This window comes from Lissotriton helveticus, chromosome 6 (genome assembly GCF_964261635.1).
Source record: "Lissotriton helveticus chromosome 6, aLisHel1.1, whole genome shotgun sequence".
NCBI classification, from domain to species: domain Eukaryota; kingdom Metazoa; phylum Chordata; class Amphibia; order Caudata; family Salamandridae; genus Lissotriton; species Lissotriton helveticus.
The window spans coordinates 1,274,011,354-1,274,036,221 of record NC_136067.1 but is presented as its reverse complement, the minus strand read 5'-3'; the positions used below and the strand labels follow the sequence as shown (position 1 = coordinate 1,274,036,221).

Sequence of the window (24,868 nt, the reverse complement as noted above, 5' to 3'; positions counted from 1 at the left end):
ATGTCTCCCCTCTCTCTTTCCCCCTCTCCCTCAGTATCACCTATCTCGAAACTTGGCCCCAACTCTTGGTCTATCCTCTACCCCGCCCATCTCTCCAAGCCGCATCCTCCCTCTATTTATGTCTCTCCCTCCCTCCTCTCTCAATGTTTTGAGACTGAACTATTTTGTCTGATGCCCGATGGAGCTACTTGGTTTAGCTATAGGGGAGATGGGCCTTGGATTCCCTCCTTGGTCGTCACCTACCCAGTCGGTCTTTAGGCAGACTTCTTTTCGTCTCTCCTTATTGTCTCTTCCCTAGCTCCTATCCTCTCTCCCCTGAATCTCTCCCCTTGCCTGCTACTCTGCCTACCCCCTGTCCTTTGTGCCCTTGACTAAGCACTCCTTCTCCCCTTGTTGGGGAAAGATCCAATATCTATACTCTGGAGTCTCAGCGAACCCGCTGAGTGAGTCCACTGCGCCAAGGGAGCCACTCACAGTTGTGGTATGGTATGGCACCCCTTGCCAAAGCACTCCCTCTCCCCTTTTTGGGGAAGGATCCCGTATGTAGGCCTTGGAGTCTCAGAGACCTCTCTGAGAGAGTCCACTGTGTAAAGGGAGCCTCTCGCAATAGAGATAGGGAAGGGATACCACTTCCCCTGGGATTACAGCTTACTGGACTTTGGACGTTGCCTTGACTAGTCTACCGGTTTGTGTCCCCGTCACCCTTCCCCTCATGCTGTGTCTCTCACCCTCCCCTCCTCTTTCCCACCTTCATTATCTGTCTATTTCCCCCTACTCCTACCCCCCCTGAATCTCTCACCTTGCCTTCTTTTCCCCTTACGTATTAGTGCTTATTGTTTATCTCGACCTTACAAGTAACTATGTTGCCATGCTCTAAGAACTGTGTAACCTTTGTAACGATGTAACCTGTAACTATGATCTGATGCTCATGTAAAGCGCTCTGATACCTCCGGGTCTAGCCAGCGCTATATAAAACTTTTAAAATAAATAAATAAATAAATTATGTCTCAGAGGAGACCTGCAAAATTGTGGTCCATTAAATTGTAACTTCACATTTAGATTATGCCAAAAGCCTTTATCTGGGTAGGCCTGCTTTTCTGACGAACAAACTCCAGAACATTTAGAGCTAGGCTGATTCAGCACATCATTTTTTGCCAACACACTTCCCCTCACTTAAAGCAGCTACACTGACTCCCAATTATGAAGCGGATTAAATTTAAGGCCCTCACCCTGGCCTTTAGAACCCTCAAATAGACTTAGCCTCTACAAGCAAGACAGTAAGCTGAGATCCAATAACCACAAACGAATGCTGATTCCCAGATATTCCAAAGTCCGGCACAGAGGTAGCTCATTCACTGTATTAACTACGAAGATTTGGAACAACTTACCACTCAAACTTCGCATGGCTCAGTCAGTTGACAGCTTTAAAATAGAGCTAAAAACGTGCCTGTTTGTTCAAGATTAGTCCTTGATGACCCTATATGTTTTCAATATATTTCTTTGTTTAAAACATCACCAGAGAAGGGTGGTGAACTATGGCCCACAAAGAGCAACTGAAAGCTTTCTTGTTCTTTATCAGAAACATCTGCCTGTCAATGGTTATCACCAGCCTTTTCGGCCCATTGAGAGGCTGGGTGGATGAGTAAAATACGGGTGTTTAGGATCAGGGCGGGGGGTGCATGGAAAGAAGGGCGGATAGGTGAATAAACGGCGAGTGGATGGATGAATGGCTAGCTAGATGGATGGGTGAATGTATGGATGCATGGATGGATGGAGGGATGAATAGATGCAGGGACCTGTACTTAGGATAGGCGGATAGATGCTTTGGATAGCTTCTGGGACAGATGTATGTATGGATGTATCGGCGAATAGATGGATGGATGGCACAATGTTTAGGATAGGCGAGTGGGCTGATAGATGCTTAGGATAGGTCCAGGGACACATGTATGTATGGATGGATGGCTGGATGGATGAATTAATGAATGAATTGCTGGCTGGATGAATGGATGGGTGGGTGGATGAATGGACCAGTAATTAGGATAGGCGCAGGGCTGATGGATGCATAGGATAGGTGCAGGGACTGATTTATGTAGATTTATGTATGTATGTATGTATGTATGTATGTATGTATGTATGTATGTATGTAGGTAGGTAGAATGTGTGGATGGACTGAAGGATGGTGCAGTGCTTAGGATGGATGGATGCAGGGCTTTAAGTGGGCCGGGTCTGAGCACCTGCAGTTATTTTCAGGGGGCCTTGAAACGGGTCTCTATCGGGTGCCATTTTCAGGCCTCGCAAAGGTAGTCTGTTTTCTTTTATTGGACTGCAGTGAGAGTATGCACATCGATGTTCGCATGCTCATAGTGCTCACTACTGAGAAGTGGAGATGTCATACTAGGTGAGCTGTGTTGTAGGAGGAAGGGAAATCCTTTAAAGAGAGTTTTTTCCGAAGGTAGGATAATTGGAGGGGATTTTCTTAAGCACACAATGCTAGTTATCTTGCTTTAGACCACGCCCCTACTTGGATAGGCCACACCCCTTTAAGCGGTTTGCCCCGACCCTTTTCGAGCACCACCCGTTTTTTTCCCCCACTTAAAGGCCTGAGACAGTGGGACACTCAAACATGCCAGGGGTTAGGTTATCTTGCTCCATCCACACACTTTAAAATGAATCGTATGTAATAGCAGTTTCTGATGAATGATGTGTGGGTATCTCCAGTTCCATGCAGCTTTAAAGCTCTAAGCTTGGGAAATGCACTCTCTTGCGTTTTAAAACCTCAGTTGGTTAATGCGATCACTGCAGATATTTTGTGCATAACCTGGGAAAACAGAATTAAGCCCTGGTTGGTGCAGTGGGGATTAATGACTTCTATATTATAGTGCTATGAGGTCTCACCCTGCAACTGAAAGCACTGTAAATATGTATGTCATTGTGTTAAAAATGTATTACACATAGTAGAAGAGAGGCTGCTGTGGACGGTCAACATGGAAAGAGGCATTTGGCGAATGATCTTACGTTTCAAGGGTAACCTGCATTTTCAAGATATTTATAGAGTTCCACAGTGCTTGAAAAAGTATCATTTCTGATATTCATCTCCCATGCAGGTCATTGATTGGTTTTACTCGTGAGAAAGAGTCACACCAAGGGGGTCATTAGGATGGCGGGCGGATTGCCCCGCCAGGCGGGCGGATTGCCCCCGCCAGGCGGGCGGTAGCCACCGCCGGCCTGGCGGGGGCAATCCGCCCGCCATCCTCAGCTAAATGCCCTGCCATATTAGTATGGCGGGGGACCGCGGCGGACGGAAAGACCATCCGCCGCTTTTCCGCTCGGTCGACTTGTTACCGGGGCAGAAAAGGTTTAATATGGTGGCGGTGTCTATCAGACACCGCCAGCCATATTACAATGGGCAGTAACAGATGGCAATGCCGCCACGGAAAGGCATGCGGTCTTCACTTCGGGGGCCTGCAAAGGCGAGGTGGGGGGTGCACATGGGGGTACCTGTGGTACCCCCCAGCATTTGCATATACAATGCAGTAGGCACCGCGCGGTGCCTGCCGCTTTGTGTATGCAAATGTATACATGCATTTTAGCATTGTGGCGGGCGCATCCTAATACCCCCCACTGGACCCCCGCCCTTATGGCGGGCGGTCCTGAATTCCGTTAGTCCGCCCGTCATCCTAATGACCCCCTAAGTGACACAAGTGTTGCAGTATACTGGCACTCATAAGTACAGTAAAACCATGGAAATGCCATATAAGCAATCAGAAACTTGGCAGCATACACGTACAACGCAACTGCTATCAGATGCCTCGGCACTGGCGAGCCATCCTCCTGGGGGAATATTGTTCAAGGCCAGACAACTGTCACAGTGATCAGTCATGGAAACAGTCACGTTGAGGGCTGCTACACGTCCGGAAACATCTCTTCGGAGCCCATGATTGGCGAATATAGACTGCCACCTAGATACTTCCTGACACATGGGTTCCTGATACACACGTTCCAGGCCCTCATGGGCACTAGGATGCAGGAACCCTATGCCATGATTTCCTAAATGCTAATTTTACAATGGGAGGTCGCAAGATGGTCACATTGCTGTACAAAACATTAAACAAACAAAAATGAATGGCCCAAATGTTAAAACGGGGCAAATAAAAAACACGTCAATCTTCACTTATCCTGCATGGGTCTAGTGTAGAGAGAAATGTAACATCATCTAAAGCGCCTCAATACCTTCAGATCGAGTTCGCGCTATATAAAAGTGCCAAAAACTGCTTCCTTCTTACGTAGGTTGCCGAGAACTGGGATTCATACGTCAGCAAATGGGAGGTGCTTTCTTCATTTGGATACAAACAAAGAAGAGAACTTTGCCGCCGAGGCTACATACAGCCTGCCGCTGGGGCAGTCACACTTACAGACTGCTAAGCTGTTAACGTGCTGCCCGCCTACGCTCTTCCCATTGCAGACTTCTACCACAAACTCCATGTGCTTACCTGCCACGGGCTCCCATGCCGGCAGAATCGTCCCCTCCCGATTTAGCAACCTTGCCGGGACATCACGTTTTCCACTTCCGGGTAAGAGGCCGCTGTAGGGTGACTATGGCAACGCCGTCGGCGTCCTACGTCGCAGGGAGTACTGAGGCTAGGGAAGGGGAAACGGACCGGCTTGAGCGATGGAGGAGGGTAAGATGTGTGTAGAGCAGCACACAGCTTGAGAGGCATAGTCCAGATGGGGCGCGGGCATGTAGTATAAGGTAGCAAAAATATCCAACCGAGAGCTTTATTGGCTGTGGCTCTCACACCCTGGAGCTCCATTCCACTGGTTTAAGTGCTATGATTTGTTGTCATATTTTTTTCCCTTTCAGACATTCATTTCGCATTGAAAAGATTAATATCTTATCGCTTGCAATCTTTATTATGCGCTAAGAAGTAAAGAAGGTTATCTATGATTGCTGGTTTACGTTTTGCAACCTTTAATTTTTAAATGAGCACCCTGCACGACTGTTATACACTACATATGCTCAAAATACTAGTAATTTATTTTCGCCCGCCAAAAACTTAATTCAATCCAATGCAAATAGACGGGAAAGTATATTTCCTATATTTTTTCTTCAAATCTCCTCCTCCCCCCCTTGCTCCCTAATGTTAGCTTTTATGTAGTCCGAACAGCTCCTTTGTGTTCTCCATCACTGTTTGGTTTGGTGACATTAGAACAGGGGCCCTGGCAAACATTTCCCATGGGCCAAAAAGTATGGCCGGTGGCATAACCAAGGGAAGCATTGATGCAACCAGGTTGGGGGCCTGTCTTTGGGTGTGTAAGGTGGGCATAGGGGAAGCGAAGCATGTACATGTTGTGGATAGTGAGTGATGGACTTTTTTTATTTAAGGTTTGATTCCATGCAGCCCTCTACTTTGCGCCCCTATTGTCTAGATGCAGTTAGATTTCATAATTGTTTCCTTCTGGTAAAGGGAATCTGTCTTGTATTGTCCATGGAAGGGCAAACTTGTAATATTGTCTCCCAGACATTGGTGCTGGAACAATTTTCAGAATGGGGTGCTGCCGTAAATGTTACATCACTAAAAACTCATAGAAATTCTGAAAACTCCAAGTGTCACTGGACAAGCATGTTTAGCAAATGCGTCACGCCCCTTCGTGGTAACAGTGTAGTATGTCACTGGTGGGGCATTTCGGAGCAGATTGTTGCAAATGTGTTACTAAAGCATGATGTGGTAGCGCAGTGTCATTTACAGACAGTACATTCTCCATTGTACTGGCTACTAAATCTGTACAGACATATAATTTTACTGATAAAACTACTTAGCGCTCAAAGAATAATGGGTGGAAATTGAGGTTCAGAGAATATTTGTCATTTGCTCAACACCAAGTAAAGAATCTTGATTTGTTTTGATCCTATCACACTTCAGAATTACAAAGAAGCACCTCATATGTGCTTTCCTAAATGTTGATATATTTTGAAGTAGATGTAGGTATTTACATTTTCTTTCACACCAGAAAGATTGTCATGTAGTTTATTTTACAGAATATTCACTTCGGCTGGAGTTTTCCAGCACATGGCGAGATGACGGTGAGCCAGTATTAGTGGCATGTCTATGAATCTATATGTGATGGTATTCAACCAAGCAGACAAGTTGCTGGTGTGTAAATAATATTTCTCTCGGGGGTACATACTCACATTGCACCACTGTTTCCCAATATTTTGTAAACGAAGGGCAACCCCACACCATATAATCAAAATCAACCCTCTCTGTGTTATATTGTGGGCATGCTGCATGTGCATTGGGAACATTAAATTGAGTCTTTTAGGGGTGATATAGACTATGTAGATAATAATACTGATTGGTTTAAATTTAGCATTCCTAGATGTATGAGTAGTGTTTTTTAGGTTTCGCCTACACCGTGCTTGAGAAATCTATTGTTTTTAATATAAACTTAAAAGGGACTTACATCCCACCTCCTCTCTTTGGCTTTCCATTGGTTCCTTTGCGTGCCACTTACCTTTCCTCCATTTCTTTTGGCTGTAGCATATTTTCCTCCGTCTACCAATGCTTGTTCCTCGTCTGCCTTCTCATATCAGTTTCCCACCGCCGAAAAACTGTTATAATCCGCTTTGGTGGAACTATATTTTCATAAAGTTTTGCCTTTTACTATTGCAGCATATTTATATAACAATTTATCACCTGGAGAGATATAGGGGCAGATGTATCATCCGTTTTTTTGTCGCAAACGCTGCGATTAGCAAAATACCAGCGTTTGCGACAAAAAAAACGGGATTTGGAATGTATCATGCAAAAAGCCTCGCAATATTAAGGAATCGCAAATTTAGCGATTCCTTAATATTGCAAGGCTTTTAAGAAATGGCAAATTGCGATTTCTTATTTGAAATGTATTAAACATTTCAGTGTTGCGATTTTTGACTAAGAATTCGCAAATTGCCACCAACTTGTAGTTGGTGGTAATTGGCGAATTCTTTTCAAAATGCACTTTTTTTAAATTCTAAAGGTGCCATATGACGCTCATACATGCCCTTAGGGCATGTATGTGCGCCATATGCGCACACATGTCAAATTCAGGGGTGCAGCAGGGTGTCCTTAAGACACCCTTGCACCCTAGAAATTATTCTCAAGTTGCGATTTAGTAAATTGCTAATCGCAAATTGAGAATAATTTGAAATGAATGGGAAATTATTCCTTAATTGCGATTAGCAACTTGCTAATCACAATTAAGGAATTTTAAGAAATCGCTAAAAAATAGCGAATTTCTACATACCTACCATTTTGCACTTCTCAAATAGCGATTCCTTAAAAATCGCTATTTGAGAATCGCAAAATGGTATCTTGATACATCTGCCCCTAAGTGATTTGCATAGAATCACAGGATGTTACGCGGCACAGCCGAACCTCAAACCAGGATCCTCAGCTCTCGATTCTGCAACTATGGCCGCTGCACCACATCCTTTCCATTCCTGTGTTGTCTGTGAGGGAGCTCTTTCCTACTGCGGGACGATGATTGATGAAAACAGCTCTTTATTCATTACATAAGCGAAACCGATGAAATTCCAATGCTTGTTTAAAATAGTGCTCCAGTCTCCCTCAGTCAGTAGTATTCCCATGTCTCCAGCCCATTAATACCGCAATCCATTCAGATTGCCCTTAGTGTGCACCAGCAGAGGTTTATATACTAGGGCAATCGCTCAGTGCTTGCAATTAAAATATATCAACGCCGGGGATGCCTGGCTCCACCTTGGGGATTCCCAGTCGGGACCATCCCACAGGGAAAGCCAGGACGGGTTCCCCAGCGGTATACAGCGCCGGGACGCCCCTTTGCTGGGGCAGCTGTGCGCTTTACAAGTATACGACATTTAACATTTAACATATATTTGCCATTAATATACGCTATGTCCTTCAAGCAGCCATGCAATGGGGACTCTGAGGTAGCCCACCTCCATCCAGTCCGTCCATATTTCAGCCTTCAATGCTCAATATAAAAGAAAGTCTTGAGTTAGGATCTCATATTCGCAAACTCTATAATCGTTTAATTTACCTGAAGTGCAGAAGGGTACAGATTGCGTTCCTGCAAGAGACTCACCTTACGGGCCCTGAAAGCTTAACTTTGCGTATGCAGTGGAGGGGCCAGGTATATGCCACCACTTACTCAGTCTTTGCATGGAGAGCACTAGTTTGGATCAGGCCCGGGTGACCTTCCAGTCACACCGAGCAATAGCAGACCCCCACTGTCGGTATGTGTTAGTCCTGGGATGGTGAGATGGTAGAGATCTTTACTTAGTAAATATTTATGCTCCAAATGTTAGCCAACCTGCCTTTCTGACTGGCTTGACCCATCTATTACTGCTAATGATCTCTTATCTGAGAATAGCTTAGGGGTGCAACTTTAATTGTGTTGCCGGTCTAGGCTTAGATAGATCTCACCCCAACAACATACAGTGCATAAGTTGGCAGAGGCTGCCCTCCCCTGGGCTGCTAGTAGGACCACATTGATTGCTGGAGAGCCCGGAACCCAGAAGCTCGAGAATACTCTTGCCGATGAGGCTTACACTCTTTGGAAGGGAGGCTTGACCAAGTCTATTGTTGTGGGGCATCATATGGTAAGGTAGCTTCCACAGAATACCTAGCAAAGATGTATTCCAGCCACCCTCCCTTACTGTGTTCTTTGACATTGTCGACACACAGGCTGAGGGTCCCCACCTGGCGCTTGAATCCTACAGTATCTGAAGATCAGGCCTTCCGGGCCTCCCTGGGTGACCGGGTTTCTAGCTATTAGCGTGATAATGCAGGTTTGTCATCCTTGCCGGGAATGAAAGGCACGAAGGTGGTGGTTCAGGGGTTCTGTATCTCTAACAAGATTGGGGCACGAGCTCGGATGCACTTCGACATACAGCAGCAGGAGGCAGTTGTTAATGGTCTTCCCCAGGACTTCGAGGTGACTCCAGAGGGTAGGGAGCACATCCTAGATGAATGGGAGAAACTACTTGCCCTTGTAGACAGACTGTGGCACTTTGATTATAAAGCCTATATGACTAGGTCCCATGCCGAGAGTCAAAAGTCAGGCAAAATGTTCGCCTGGCTTTTGCAGAGCGAGGCGAGAGGGCATACCATACTCCAGGTGAGGGATGCCTTGGGATGAGATGTCTTTACATTGGAGGGGATTCATTTCGTTCTCTGCTAAAACGGGGGCCATTAATATGCTTAACTACATCATTTACTCCTCGCCAGTGTCCTTGGACCCGAGGGTGGCGGCACAATTGGGCATGGACATCACAGAGCATGAGGTCCGGGGCTTGATCAGAGAGATGGCGAGGGGCATGGTCCCTGGGCTACATTGCCTCCCTATTTAATTTTATGTGATGTATACCTCGGAGCTCAATCCTAGATTGGTGACCCTGTTTAATGGCTTCCAGGTACGGGGTGCTCCCTTCTTTATTGCATGAGGCCACAATCGTATCCTTGCCTAAGAAAGACAGAGACCCACTTCTCTTGGAATCGTATCGCCCCCCTTGCGATGCTTACCGCCGACTATTCAATACTGAATAAGATACTTACAAACCAGTTAGTACCACATATGGGCTCTCTGGTCCGTCCTGACCAACCCGTCTTTATCCCTACTCGTAGCACCATGCCTAACATCCGTCAGTTGTGTCTCTCCCTGGATCAGCGGGAGTGTCTCCCACCAAACTCTCCAGTTATGTCCATAGATATCAGGATCACATTTGACTTGCTCTAGCGGGAGTTCTTATATGTCACCTTACTTGGCATGGGTTGTGGATTGCCTTTTAATAAGTGGATGAGACTCCTATACACATGCCCGCAGGCTCGGATTCATACTGGCTCTGTGATCTTGGAGGCATGTGTAGTGGAGCTGGACACTAGACAGGGATGCCCGTTATCGCCACTATTATTTGCCCTGGCTCTGGAACCGTTTGCTCGGATGATACAGCAGGGGTCCACTATCAGGGCTTATCCCTTTCTACCGATTGTCTCTGTCTTTAATTATACACTAATGACATGCTTGTATACATGAGAGGCGAGGACTCGTATCTTGGAGGAGCAGTGACTGCATTGACAGATTTTGGTCACTTCTCAATGTTAAAGGTAAACTGGAGTAAATCCTGTGTTTACCCTCAAGAGAGAAGATAATGACGGGACCAGTACAAGGCTCCTGCTTCTGTCAGGGCTGTACTGGGAACCCAAAGCAGCGCTCGCCAATTTTATCAGACCAGCCACCTTACTGTGCATAGCAAGTGCAGCGAGCGAGCTTGACCACTACAAAAGGAAGCTTTGGGGGTTCTGCCCCCAAAAAATTATGGGGAAAAATGAGGCATTCAACAACACATTTGTCAGTATATATTCAACTATATTAGTTTATAAATCATAGTAAAGATGACCTTACTGTGCACCAGGTACAACAATCTTTTTGGGGGCGTCATCCTCCCTCCAACTACACCGATCTCCTCACTCCCCCTGTACTGCAGACCCCACACCAACTTTCCAGCACATCATTCACTCAGCAGTCCTAAACATGCAGGGAACAGGGATATACAGGATACACACTATACCATTCAAATTTAGTTTATTTAGAGATGTATTTTTATGAACCATCATTCAGACGCCTCCCTCCCTTTCCACAAGTAAAAGTGTATTGAATTGTGTCTACACCCTTTAGCGCTAGCCAGCATGGAAGTAGGTTTCTGTGTTTACCTCACTTCTTTCCAACCCATCCCTGTAGACTCCTCATGCGCAAGCGCCCAGCGCACTTAGATACAATGGCTAGCAGAGGGTACGAGCATCTGCCCGCATAGTATGCACACAACGTGACATACCCTCCTCCCCAAATTCGTTCACCTTACCGCCCACTACGCCCAATAACTCTCAGGATCAGGGTTTGTGGTTCACGGCGTAGCCTTTTATTCATATTACTCTGGGCAATTTACCACAGATCATTACCAAAGAAAGATACCCTTCTTGGGTATATAAGAATTGTTCACAGCATCTCACTGTAGCTGCATCACATGTCAACAGCAGTTTACATGCTTACACTTTAACTTTAACTCGACCGTACACAACCTGGCCGTACATTTAAATGTTACACTTTAACTTTTAGACTCGGCCGTACACTAGAACTTAGCCGTACATTTGAACTTGACAGACTCGGCCACAAATGTCCCAGTGTGCTGTGCACATTGCGCCGCCAGGCCCCAACGAGCTACAGCCAACAGTTACTTGACATCCAGGCCACCGCATACCGCACTGGCCCACCGGGGTACCTGAACACAGGCAGCCTCCCAAGATACTACTCAGTCCATACGTTGTGGGTTAGGGCAGTAGAGTACAGGACCACCGTCAGGTCGGTCCCTCCTCCCCGCCAACCCAGTACACACGTGGAATCTACCCCCTCCTGGGGTCCATGGAATGGCTGCACCTCCATTGTTGTGCGACCCTCTTTGTTGTTAACTGTCAGCGCTCCGCCTCCATGAAGCCATGCTCTTCTGCCGGGTGGGTGGGTGGTCAACGACGCTCCTGAAGCTCAGGCTGCAGCCTAAGGGGACAAAGAGAATTAAACTCCCCAGAGCACAGCCGTAAATACTTGCCAAGTTTCGTTTCTCATAGGTTTCGTTTCTCCATGCCATGCCTCACGTCATCACCACCAACCCCCTTTCTTTTTGTCCTGGGGCCCAGAGGAGGCTCAGCTCCGTGGCGCAACTAAGGGCAACCCTCCCCTAGGCGCAGGGGGCGCCTGTTCATTCCCGGGAGTGAGAGGAGTGTTGTTTCAGATAAGGGGCGCATTGTGCTCACGTAACAAAAGACGGTAATTAAGCACAAAATAAAACCTATTTACACAAATTTGTGCCAAAGCTGCTGATGGACAGTGCAGGAAGAGGGGAGGTCAAAAACAAAAGTACAATGTTGAAATATGGAGAGGTGGGCTCAAAGACGACAACAGAGGGCTAGAGGTGCACGCACCTTGCCACTGGGCTTGCCCACACACACAGAATTCTCACCTTTTTTGGGTCGCAAGCTGCTTGCTCCCTCACGAGTTCGAGGAGGGGCTCCAGTGACTTGCTCAGATTAGGCCCCTCCCTCCCTCACCTGCCACTAGCCATTAACACCCCCGGTGCAGCCATTCACATGCAGAAGTTCTTCCACGAAGCAGTCAATTCAGAGAGTTGCCGCTCCTCACCTCAGCTGTAGCAAGCAGGGCACGGATAGGTAAGGCCCATGTCTCAGACTGGAGGAAAGCAGGAGTTCGTCTGTGACAGACTCCACTGCTGCACCTGGTCTGTCGAAGGTTGAAGTGGCCCCCGCCCATCAGGCGCGATCCCTTTTATTATAATGAGGCGCCTCTGCCACTCATGTAAAATTAATACATTTGCACTGTCCCCTTTCACGAGCTGTGCTGTTGGTTCAAACCCTAAACATAAATGACGCACCTCCAAAAAAGCCAACTGTAACTGATGGCATAAAAAAACATTACATATGCATATTATAATCACTAAAATTAATGATGTAGATAATTTCTTATATGCAAAGCAAACACAAGTAGATGATGGTTACTTTGTTCGTCCTAAGTTGGAAGGCTATGCCCAGACGTGGGTTCCTTGCTCACTTTCCCACTGGATTCAAGCTAGCCTGGTTGATGAGGGGTGTTGGTCCCAGAATGCTCGTTTCCTCTCCAGAGAGGACCTGGCTTGGCAGTTCGGGCTGGACTGTTCTCATGAGGAACAGGGTCAAAACTGATTTGCATATGGCTGGGTCCAAACTGGGGTGGCAAACTGAGCTAAAGAATGATGATGGGTGCCGCTTGAACTGCGTGGAGTTTCTTGTCCTGTCCCTGTGGACGCCCTGGGGGCTTGAATTACAGCGGAGCCTTCGATTTCTTGTACCCTATGACCTGGGAGCATATCGGCTCGGTCACCACGGTAGGGGGAGAACCGGAAACCATCATCTGCCTTGGGAGCGGGACTGCGAGGTCCAGAAGTGCTAGCGCCGTCCATCGCGCGCACCTGGTTCCTCTTCCCGCCCCCTTCTCCCTCTGAGCTGCTGGATACCTTTAAAACTCACCGCGGCCACCGCTGACGCGGGTGCCGCTTGAACTGCGTGGAGTTTCTTGTCCTGTCCCTGTGGACGCCCTGGGGGCTTGAATTACAGCGGAGCCTTCGATTTCTTGTACCCTATGACCTGGGAGCACATCGGCTCGGTCACCACGGTAGGGGGAGAACCGGAAACCATCATCTGCCTTGGGAGCGGGACTGCGAGGTCCAGAAGTGCTAGCGCCGTCCATCGCGCGCACCTGGTTCCTCTTCCCGCCCCCTTCTCTCCTCCTCTATTTTAACCCTGCCTGGAACGCGTACGCGGGACGCGCGCGGACGACGAAGCGGGCGAAGACCGGGCCAAGAGCGGGCCCGTTTGTGCCCGTTCGTGACCGGCAGTGACCGGACCGGGCTACCCCCCTACCCCTTCCCTCCTCCTGTTGCCTGATCGTCTGTGGACCATGGTTGGCCGGGAAACGAGGAGCAAATCTTCGCTGGCAGGAGGATCTCAATCTGCTGCTGGTGGTATGGAGAAGTTTCTTACTAGGGCTAACACCATCATTGACAAAGAAATTATTACTCTGGAGAAACGACTGTCGAAGGAGCTAATGTCTCTTAAACGCTCGAGTATGGGCTCTTTTGCTAATGCCAGAACTCCTGAAAGACCTTCTGACTGCTTGCCTCTGTCGGATGCCCTATTCCCGCTTCCAGACTCAGCCCCCCCGCTAAGCATAGATTCTACTGTTATATCTAATCCCTCCTTCACCATAGCTGATTCTAGCCATATATCTGAATGTGTAAATGTATCCCCTGCCGATGTTAATAGTGGGAATCCTACTATCCCTACAACTCAGGGGGGGAATGAAGGGGCCATCAAAAAACGGAAGAGACAATATAACTGCAAGGGAAAAACTACGGGGAGGATATCTAAAATAGCTAGAACAGCCAGAACAGATGGAGCACCCTTATTGCTGAATTCCAACGGGGAAGGCAGCTCATCCAGTAATGATACGTCTATGGATAAATTAGCAATCTTACTTAAATCGATTATTTTTCCTCTAGAGGCCAAACTAGATAGGCTTGATTTCAGAATGTCCAATATAGAGAAATCAACTGCTATACTTCTAGCTAATTCCACTAAGCCTAATAGTTCTGGCCCTCCTCCTAGTTTGCCCCCTCCCCACATTACTCCCCCGACTATTGTGCCCCAAATCCCTGTTTCTATGACCGTAAGCACACAACCCGCTCCCCAAGCCTCTAGCTCGGTTAGCCTAGTTGCTCCACAGTCTACCCAAGGCCCCCCCCAAGGTTTGCATATCCCACCCGCACTTATGTCTCTGGATACCCAAGGGCCGCAACCAGAAGATCTTAAAACTCCAAGAACGAGACGGCCCAACCTCCCACCGGAGGCCAACCGATTTATGGTAATCCTGGCAGGTGCACCTCCATTAGCCAGGGGTGAAACCGAAACTTTCAATTCTCTTAAAAACCAAGTTATCAAATGGCTTAATTGGAACCGCCCCTTGCCGGTACATCTGCACAATGAAGTCATCATGGTGCGGAGGGTACCATGGATCGGTAAAACCCCTAAATCTATCAAGGGAGATTGTATCACTGTCAGTTTTAGGGACCCACGTACAGTATCTTACATATGTGCGGGTGTTAATAGGTCACCTGATTCCACCATCCAGACCCTCCCTGTTTCCTTTTTCTTCCCACCACCGACTAACCCCCTGTACTATGATGGAAGCAACGAGTGGACTAGGGTCGAACGTAGGGGAAGGCCTTTTCGCCCAAGTCACATCAGATTGCCCCCATTTCAGACCCCGCAGAACATCTTCTGGGATTATAATCGATATGGTTGTCTTGATGGGCTCGAAGGAGTCGACTGACTACCCAATGTCCCCCCTCTACCCAACGAGAATATCCTTACCGATAGCGGAGTCACTGAGGAATATCAAACCCTACCAGCAATGAGAGATAAAATAACCTGCAATATACCTGTTTGGACCCCCCCAACTCATGATAAATCAAACGAGTCCAACTGTTCACCATCCGTTAAGGTTATTGATGATAAAGGTTGTACCATGATCTCTCCCATAGAAGAGCTATCTTCCCTTAGTGATCAAGGGTATTCTATGGTGAGCTGGAACATAGCTGGCTGGCGTCAGAAAGCTTCAGCTTTAGGGTGGAGGGAACTAATTCTTGGGTTTGATATTTTATGTTTTCAGGAAACATGGTCCACTACAGAAATTTTTGTCGATGGTTTTGTTTCATACAATTGTGTTGCCCAGGAATCTGTTATGGGGAGGGCAAAAGGGGGCTTGCTTGTTTTGATATCAGTTGATTTCCCGATAACTGTTGGTACATATGCAACTGTGGGCACACATTCACAAATTCTGGAACTAAAAACTAAAAAGGGCAGGAACATCTTATTGATCAACCACTACAATAATACATTTGACTCTAACATTAGTCTGGTTGTGGATGAACTGGAAGCCTTTTTAAATAAAATCTGTAACAAACCCCACTCATTTTATGACATCATATGGGGAGGGGACTTCAACATTAGAACATGCCCGCACTCTCTAACCCCAGTTTGTGGGTTTGATGGGGAATCGGGGGAGAATCTAGCACATTTCCAACACTCCCTATATGGGACCGCCCTTAATGGTCTTCTGTTAAAATTTGATTTAGTTATTCACCAACCAGCTCTCGACATTATGGGCAATATCGTTCCAACATTTAGAGGGAGGGACGCTGAGTCGGTCATTGACCATTTGCTGATCTCAACCCTTTTGGTGCCATTTTGTACAGTGCCAATTATCAAGGATTTTTGTTTGAGCGACCACAATGCCCTAACTATGTATATTCTTATGTGGGGCCCGAAAATTATGCCCAAAGGCAGGGTTGTCGACAATATCGTCCCAAGTAGGCCTAATGGAACCAGGATAAAGTGGTGTACCGAAAAATCTGAAAAATTACATAGCACAGTTGTGGTAGGCGGGTCCAAACAGATACTTCGCTGTCTGGAAGTTAATGCCCCTCTTACGGGCATTATAACGGACTTTGAGGATCTTGGTATTATAATTAATGGAATCTTTACTAATAATAAGATTACATCTAAACGGGGTAAGGTTGGCTGGTTTGACCGCGCTTGTACCACAGCGCTAAAAACTCTTAAGCAAGCACTGTCAAATCTCCCTAGAGATAGGGAAATGGTTAAAACCTTAAGGTCAACTTATAACACAGAACTCAAACGTAGGAAAAACGAACTCCGGGAACAAGCCTGGGATAACTTGGACTGTGCCGCAGCCCTTCGGGACTGTAAATTGTTCTGGAGTACTATTAATGCCCCATTCCTCCAGAATGATGATTTCCCAGTACTTACCGCATTAGTAAGTGAAGAGTGCTGGGTCAAATATTTTTCAGGAATTTTCGATCCTCCAGAGGAGATTTATGATAAAACCCATATGAACCCCCAGCTGCGTCCGCAGCCTCTGGGAATCACCATCCGAGAAGTGGACATTGCAATCAAATCTAGTAAAGGTGGGAAAGCCCCAGGACCCGACGGGGTCCCGGTAGATATATACAAACACGATTTGGCCCTCTGGAGCCCCCTATTGACCCAGGTCTTCAATGCTGCCACTGAACTTTCCACCCCGGCAACTTGGAGCCAATCCATTATCATCCCGATTTACAAGAAGGGAGATAGAGGGGAGGCCAAAAACTATCGCCCCATTTCCCTCCTAGACTCCTCCCTTAAAATTATGAGCCGAGTATTATTGTTACGCTTGGAGGAGTGGGCGTCTGATAACAATATCCTGGCACAATCACAATATGGTTTTAGAAAGGGCTTGGGGACCATTGACCAATGTATTAACCTTAATCTTTTAATAGGTAAATATACTATGGCCAAACCTGGTTCCCTATTCCTATGTTTTGCGGACCTCTCTAGCGCCTTCGATCTGGTGAATCATTCTCTGTTGTGGACAACCCTTCTTGATATGGGGGCACCCCCGGCTATTATCCATTTCCTAGCTAGGTTATACTCCAATTTGTCCACTCAGATTCGATATGGCCCAGCTGGAGAGTGTACGAGCAAGATTAAGGTAAAATCAGGCATTAGGCAGGGGTGCGTACTGGCCCCCCTGCTTTTCTCTCTTTTTATTAACTCCATGGAACATGAATTAAAACAGGTCCAGGCTGATGCACCACAAGCAGGGGGCCAACCAATTCCAGTGTTGTTATACGCGGACGACACTGTTTTATTATCCAGAACTCCAATTGGCTTGCAGCGGCTAATGAATTGTTTTTATGACTTCATTCAGGGTAAAAAACTTAAAATTAATAACACCAAAACATTTACAATGGTCTGTGGCAAAAAGGCGAATTACCATAAGTCTTTCTATTTTAAAAATAACAGAATCGAGGCCGTAGATAATTTTTGTTATCTGGGCATTACTTTTAATAGCCAGGGCTCATGGGCACCTGAACACACTAACATAAAAGCCAGGATGGGGAAGGCTTCTTTAGGCGTCTTTCGCTTTGCCAATAAATTGGGCAGCCGCAGGATTCCTGCAATGTTAAATATTTATAGACACCGATGTTTATCTATAGCGCTCTATGGATCGGGGGTATGGGGGTACGGATCTAACAAAGACTTGCAAATATTGGAAAATTTGTTTCTGAAACGGCTACTTTGTTTACCCCCTACGGCATCCAACTATCTGGCCCACGAGGAACTAAGGTTGGACCATATAGCCGATCTAATTGAATTGAGACCCCTCCTGGTTTGGAGGTCTATTTGGCTGAAGGATGAAACAAGTTTCACAAAGTGCATTATCAAAGATAGTTTGGTTCTGGATAAATTTGCGAATATACCATGGATAAAGTATGTGATTAGTACTTTTAAGGAACTCTTACATTTGGATGTACGTAAAGATCCCGAGATTGCAACTTCTTTATCTAAAAAGGGGTTGAAAGAAGAATTCATGAGGGTAAAACTCGGTAAACGGAAAGCAGAAACACGTAACTATTCAACCCATGCTTTCTATTTTTCCAATGTAAATGATGGTCTTGGTTTGCCGACCTACCTTAAAATAATCTATAGACAATCCCACCAATTCGTACTATCCAGACTTAGACTTGGTATTGTCCACAATCTTGTGGCCTTCCCAAAGATGAAAAATTATCCAACCTCTGCTTGTCCATGTGATGGACTGACCAAACAAAGTACCCTTCATTTCATGTTAATTTGCCCCCTCTATAAAGCCCTACGAATTGTTTACCTGAAACCGTTGTTTAAAAAATACTCTGTGTTCTCTACTTCAAATGCCATGAAACTGTTATTTTCGCTTGCTAGCCCGGATTTGTGTTTTTTTACGGCAACCTTTATCCTGAAATCTGTTGCTCTAAGGAAGAGTATGGTTTTTTAGTTGTTTTATTGTGTTCCCCATTTACTGACCTTTGTATGTCCTTGAAACATTATATGATGATACGTACTGTTCTTGCATTATGATATTTGATATTTGTACGATTTTATCTTGTGTACTTTTATGACGTTTTTTAAAACTGTCGAATAAAGTTTATAAACTGAACTGAATGATGATGGATTCAACCCAGATCTACGAATGGGGGCAAGTGTCTGAAACGTTTCAGTGCGCTGTCAATCATCTCCTTGTGTTTGTTTTATTTCTTATATTCCACATAATCTCAAAATTTAACAGGTAAACGCTTGTCACACCTCCAATATCTGCTCGTACTCTCACTGTCCTTACTCTCGCCACCCGCACCTTTCTGTTGGCTATTCCCAGTCACCTGAAGATTCAACAGAGCCATCCTGTTGTAAGCCCTTTAGAACTCTTGATTCCTTCAACCCTGTGCCCACCTTGCCACATGATCACAGTTCCACCAATGACAATTATTTAACTTGACAGCACAACCATTGGTGATTTCTCATAAATCACTTACACAGGCCCAAACTTCAAATTTCCTGTCTTTACCATGTTGCTAGGAAATTTTATGCAAACAGAATCACCAACAACCCAGTTTCAGCTTTTAGAACCGTGAATTATATCATATCCCTGTTTACTTCTCAACAAAATCTTCAAAATGTTACTGCGATCTTTAGCCAGAGTCCTTTCTTGTCCACATTCTAATACAACATTTAAGAAACTATTGATATTAGACAACCATCTTAGAAACAACTTGTCACAGGCCTTACTCCCCCTCAAAGCCACAAATAATTTGACTTCAGTAACACTATAGGGGGGGTATTGCAATATGGCCATTGCATTGATCATAACGCATCCTGCATACAAAGATCAGAAGTAACAGCACCTTTGATGGGCTTGGTCACCAACCTATTCATCCTCCCCACATGACCATTGCTTTAAGGATTATACAAACTACACCTCTAATGTTTGATACCAGCATCTTCCAGGAATTCTCTCATTTCACTAGACATGAAATGCTCACCGAGGAATTCCTGCACCATAAACAGGTTGGACTGTTAGAACCCTACCTAGATACAATCCAGATCCCCCAGCACAGGATGTTATATATTAAATTTAGGCTTGGTACCCTTCCTGTGGGTGAAGTTACAGCTAAGTGGCACTCTAACTCTCCATGTCTAAGCAATTGCCTGCTAGCAATGCGCCGGTGGAATCCGTAGCCCACATGCTGTTTGTATGCCCTGCTTATGTGCAGCATAGGGAAAAGTGGCTCAAACCGGTCTGCCGACAATTGGGCACATGGAACCACTGGGATGCACTGCGTATATTGAAGTCGGACACCAGGCCCCTCTTTGCCTGTGCTATGGCTCAGATGTTAAGCCACATGTGGGGCATTAGAAGGAAGGCACTCATGAGAGCACCTCAGCAATGGCCAGGTTGACCACGAGTCCAAGTTGTTTTTTGGGTCCCAGTGACTGAATTTAGGTTACCCTCACTTGCACTAGATGTTGCACAAGCACTTTATTGCAGATTTATTGCACAACCTGGTTGCTAGAGGATGACCTTTAGGTCAAACGTGTAACATCCTTTGTTAGATGTTCTTATTATCTTTTATTTGTTTTTTATATTTTACATCAGCTTTTAACTAATGAATCCTATTGTTAAATGTATGAAAGAGCTTATGATGTATAACTCTCAATTGGCTGCTGCCGAACAGATTTGGTATCCAATTTTAATCATTGCTGGTAGTTGAAACGAGCACCCTATGTAATTTTTACATATTGGTCTAACATGTTTTAACTATGCAGGCAATTTGCCGCCAAAACAACACTCTTGTGATACAAAGTTTTTGCATGTCTATTGTGGGATGCCCTGTTCTAATTCTCTTTTCTTTTTCATTTTTAACTGTGTTTTATTATGTATGTCCTTTGTAGCTTTTATGACTGGCAAGTCAAAATAAATCTTAAATGATGAATTGCACCCATTATCTGACACAAGTTAAGCAGGATACCCTTCTCTAGAAAAATCATCTGTAAAAAATTGTATTACCGATTTAGTGTTAGGATCTCTCACTTCAAACCATTTAGAAACATAATCTGCCAGTGTGATCAAATACTTCTGCTGAAGCGGTACTATATCAAATGGACCCAGAAAATCTACAAACAATCCAAAACCCCTTCAAGACACACAACTTACCCCATGGATGGATTCTTGCATTGTAAACCCATATCATTAGTACAACAGACTGCACACCTCTTAACCCAATTTTCCACATCCCTTTGCATGGCCGGCCACCAATATTTTTGTTTCACCCTTTTATTACTGCAAGCCATACCCAGATGACCTTTGTGACTTATGTCAAGCAATCTTTCCCTGACCTTTCCTGAAGGAACCATTTTGCCACCCATCAAAAAGAACCAATCTTCTATAGAAAGTTCATCTTGGATCTTGCTGCAAGGTTGGACATTAATCACAAGAGAGTTCTCACGAGGCCACCGTTTAACTAGAGATACCATAACTTTGAGCAGCTCATTTTCCTTAGCAAGTTCACTCCTCTACCCCACCTCACAGACATCTTTGCTTTCAGACCAATACACACTAGCAACTAAACATTCATTGCTTTATTGCTCTCCATATCTACATGGGAGTCTTTATCCAATACAGGCAACCAAGAGAGGCAATCTGCCTTTTTATTTCTCCCTTCAGCTATTTGTTTGATTTCAAAATGATGCTCTAAGAGCTTGGAGCTAAAGCGTATTAGTCTGGTGGTTGCTTTAGTAAAATTAACATTACTTCCACTCAAAATGGATACCAGGGGCTTATGATCCAAATGTACCTAAAACTATGTACCCCAAACTCTAGATTTAAACTTTTCAACAGCCCAAGTACATGCAAGCATCTCCTTCTCAATAACTGAATATTAGCGTTAATGTACCTTGAATGAGGAAAAGGAAACACAAGCAATGGTGTGATCACTGCTATCCCTTCCTTGTGACAAAACTGCACCAAACCCCTCATCACAGGCATCAACAGTGATGCACAGTCTCTTCCCAGGAACATAAAGACTCAGCAAAGGAGCTTGCATAAGTTTGTACTTAATCATCGCAAATGCAAGTTATTGCTCCTTTCCACAAACAAACTAAGCATTTTTCTTCGAAAATCTGTACATCGGTTAAGCAATGGGGGCAACATTCTCTATGAACATAATATAGAACTTGCACAGTCCCATGAATGCCAACAATTGGCCACGGCACACTGGAGCTTTTTCTATTGCCTCTAGCAATCCTGGCCTAGGCTTGATCCCACTGCCTGTGTTCACATGTCCCAAATACTCCACATTGCTGACTACAAAGCTACATTTATTTTTTCTGAGACTTATCCCTTTAATTTTGCAATTCTCCAGTACTCCTTTCTTACTTTCAAGGTGTTCTTCTTCACTCCTTTTACAGACTAAGACATCATCCCGGAATGCCATTACTCCATTCAAACCACACAACACTTGACTCATCAACCTTTGAAATATTGCAACTGCAGATGCCAGACCAAATGGCAACCTTTGAAATTGAAAAACACCATTGGGTGTAACAAAGGCTGTCAAATCACTTGATTCCTTAGCTAAAATCACCTGGTGATATGCTGACCTAAGATTAAGTTTAGACAAAACCTTTGCTCCACTCAAAGTAGAACCCATGTAATGTATCCTAGGTAAATCTATGCACATATTCAATTCATCATTCTTCTTCTGTGCAAACACAAGAGGTGAGACCCACATTGAAGACTCAATTGGCTCTAATACTCCATTCTTATACATCTTCTTCAACAAAGCAGATAACTCAATACAAACACTCCGAGGCACACATCACAACTTGAGCGTTACATGTTCACCACCATCTTTCACTTTGATAACATGTTCAAAGTCTCTAATTTCCCCCAATTCTTCACCAAAAGTATCAGCAATTTTGTCCTACAACTGTGTGACCTCACCAGCCCCTGACCATTCTTCTACACCTCCCAACCAAAAAAGCTGTTGCGCAAGCCTGGATTCACCACAATACCCAGACACCCTTGATGATGCCACCCAAGAATGTCAGGACCATCGACCGAAAACATGCACTATCCCTTGCACCAAACTTTCTTTAAAGCTGATGATCGTTCCAAAATATCCCTCAAGATCATTCTTAGAACCATTGTAACTACGAGGGTTGATGTCTGGTAGAAGAAGATCACAACATATATTCTTCATCACAGTTGGGATCGAAATTATGGTAATTTTCGAACCTGAGTCAGTTATGAGGGGTACCATTACACCATATTCTCAAAAATCATCAATGGGATCTTTAGATCTGGACAGATCATTTTCATGAACATTCATGAACAGTAGCAGATTGCTCACTTTTTCACTTAAGTCCTGGCCATCTTGTTCCCCAGAAATAACATTAGCCCTTCCACTTACCCGTTCACATGAATTGTGAAACACTCTAGGAAAATGCACAATCACACCACGCTTCATACAACGTTACTTTTTCGTTAGGCACATCTTAAAAGAGGCAGTATGGTTTTTTGATTCACAACAAAAACATGCCCAATCAAGACCATGGACATTATTCTTATTCTTCCTAGGCAAGTGTTCCTTGTCACCTTTGCTATCATTGACCACACACACAGTCTTTCTCTTCCTGAAAATTATTCAACACTTTAGCAGAAACCTTGGACTCCTCAATAGTATTGGTAATTTTCAAAGCCTCCTCCTTAGTAGGATTTTTGCGTGCTAATGACCTTTCTTGAATCCTTTTGTTAGAACTCCTCGTAACCAATTGATCCCTTAAAAATTGATCTGAAAGCTACCAAATTTGCATTTTGCCACCAACATCCTCAACGAGGCTACATACATGTCAATGGATTAATTTGCCTGCTGTTCCTGTGAATTTTTTTCCTAATAGATTAGGTGGTTTAGAGAAATATTTGTTCAATCTTTTAACATTCTCCTCATACTCATCGAGCTCATCATCATCATCCGGAGTGAAGACTGGTAGTTGTTCAAAAATTTCTTGGCTTTCTAATCCAAGAGAATGTTCTAGAAGCCAACGTTTCCTGTCCGCTTCGAATTTAAAACCATAAATGCCTCCAAGATCAGCAGTAAACGCACTAAACCATTCCTTCCACTTAATTGTAGGTTCACCTGGAGATTGCAAACATGGAGGTGGTAGATTTAAAGACTGTGAGTGGTCACTCAAGGTCTCCTGAATGAGCAGAAAGCACAAGATCCAAAATCAAGAACACACCCTAAGTACTGTAGAGATAATACTAGTAGAGCAGTTACCGCAAAAAAAGTGGTTAACAAATGTCAAAAACAAAATAAATATGACTCCTTTATGGAAAAACAGTGGAAAGACTATGAACTGTAGCGGTACAACATGCTGTGTTATAAATGTAGAATATTGTCACTCTGTAATATGACTATGGAAAAGCCATTTGTAGACTCCTTGAAAAATGGCCACTGCCCTGACTTCACCAAGTGCAGACAAGGAAATTCCAGGATGTATGACTTAGATCAATCCAAAACGGCTGCCAAATTGACTCCAGATACGTGATGACATAAACTCCTGAAACTACTCAACCAATATAAAATGGCTGCACATTAATCAAAAAAGCAGAAACCAGATCTATCAAAGATGGGCACCGAGTTTAAATCATATGCGTGATGATGTGAGTTCTTGTGAGCAATTACAATTGTCTGAAAAGGAAAACCCAGATCTTTTGACTGGGTGTGAGTGTTTGATTGGTTCTGATGCTCCGTCCATCACCACCCCCTTTTGTACCGCTTTGGCCGCCATAAGTGTGGCAGGGTATGCTCAGACGTGAGTCCCTTGCTCACTTTGCCACTGGATTCAAGCAAGCCAGGCTGAAGACGGCTGGAATGCCAGAAACCGGTCCTTGGAAGCTTGTTTCCGGTCCAGGGAAGGCATGGCTTGGCAGTTCGGGCTGGACTGTTCCCATGAGGCACAGAGTCAGACTGATTTGCATATAGTCATGTCTGAACTGTGGTGGCAGAGTGGGCTAAAGAACGGTGATGGATCAAACCCAGATCTTTTGACTGGGTGTGAGTGTTTGATTGGTTCTGATGCTCCGTCCATCACCACCCCCTTTTGTACTGAAAAGGAAACACTGTCATACAGTGAAGATTATATAGACAAACTGCTACAGGAACAGGGTGGTGGAAATTTCCTAGGGGTTACCACCACCAACATAGACCTCACGCTCAACGAAAACATATCTAAACTAGAGCGTCTAGAGAAGAAACTAATCAGAACAAGATTGCATGGGCACACCTTAGCAAAATAACTACAATCCA

The 24,868-nt window shown here is 44.9% G+C and overlaps 2 protein-coding genes across 4 annotated transcripts in view; one reads left to right on the top strand and one right to left on the bottom strand.

Annotated features, from left to right (window-relative positions):
• Nucleotides 1–4,608, bottom strand: part of DHX57 (DExH-box helicase 57) — a 539,830-nt gene extending 535,222 nt beyond the window's left edge. Inside the window, exon 1 of one of the 2 annotated variants that reach the window (XM_078649008.1) lies at nt 4,491–4,608. The gene's annotated coding sequence lies outside the window, so the exon portion shown is untranslated. The remainder of the gene's footprint in view (nt 1–4,490) is intronic. The other variant, XM_078649007.1, reaches the window with a different exon arrangement.
• The window catches only part of MORN2 (MORN repeat containing 2), a 217,613-nt gene continuing 197,193 nt past the window's right edge, over nt 4,449–24,868 (top strand). Inside the window, exon 1 of one of the 2 annotated variants that reach the window (XM_078649009.1) lies at nt 4,449–4,571. In XM_078649009.1, the coding sequence (XP_078505135.1) occupies nt 4,481–4,571 (91 nt within the window). In that variant the 5' untranslated portion in view covers nt 4,449–4,480. Of the gene's footprint in view, nt 4,572–4,614; nt 4,680–24,868 lie in introns of those variants that run through there. The other variant, XM_078649010.1, reaches the window with a different exon arrangement.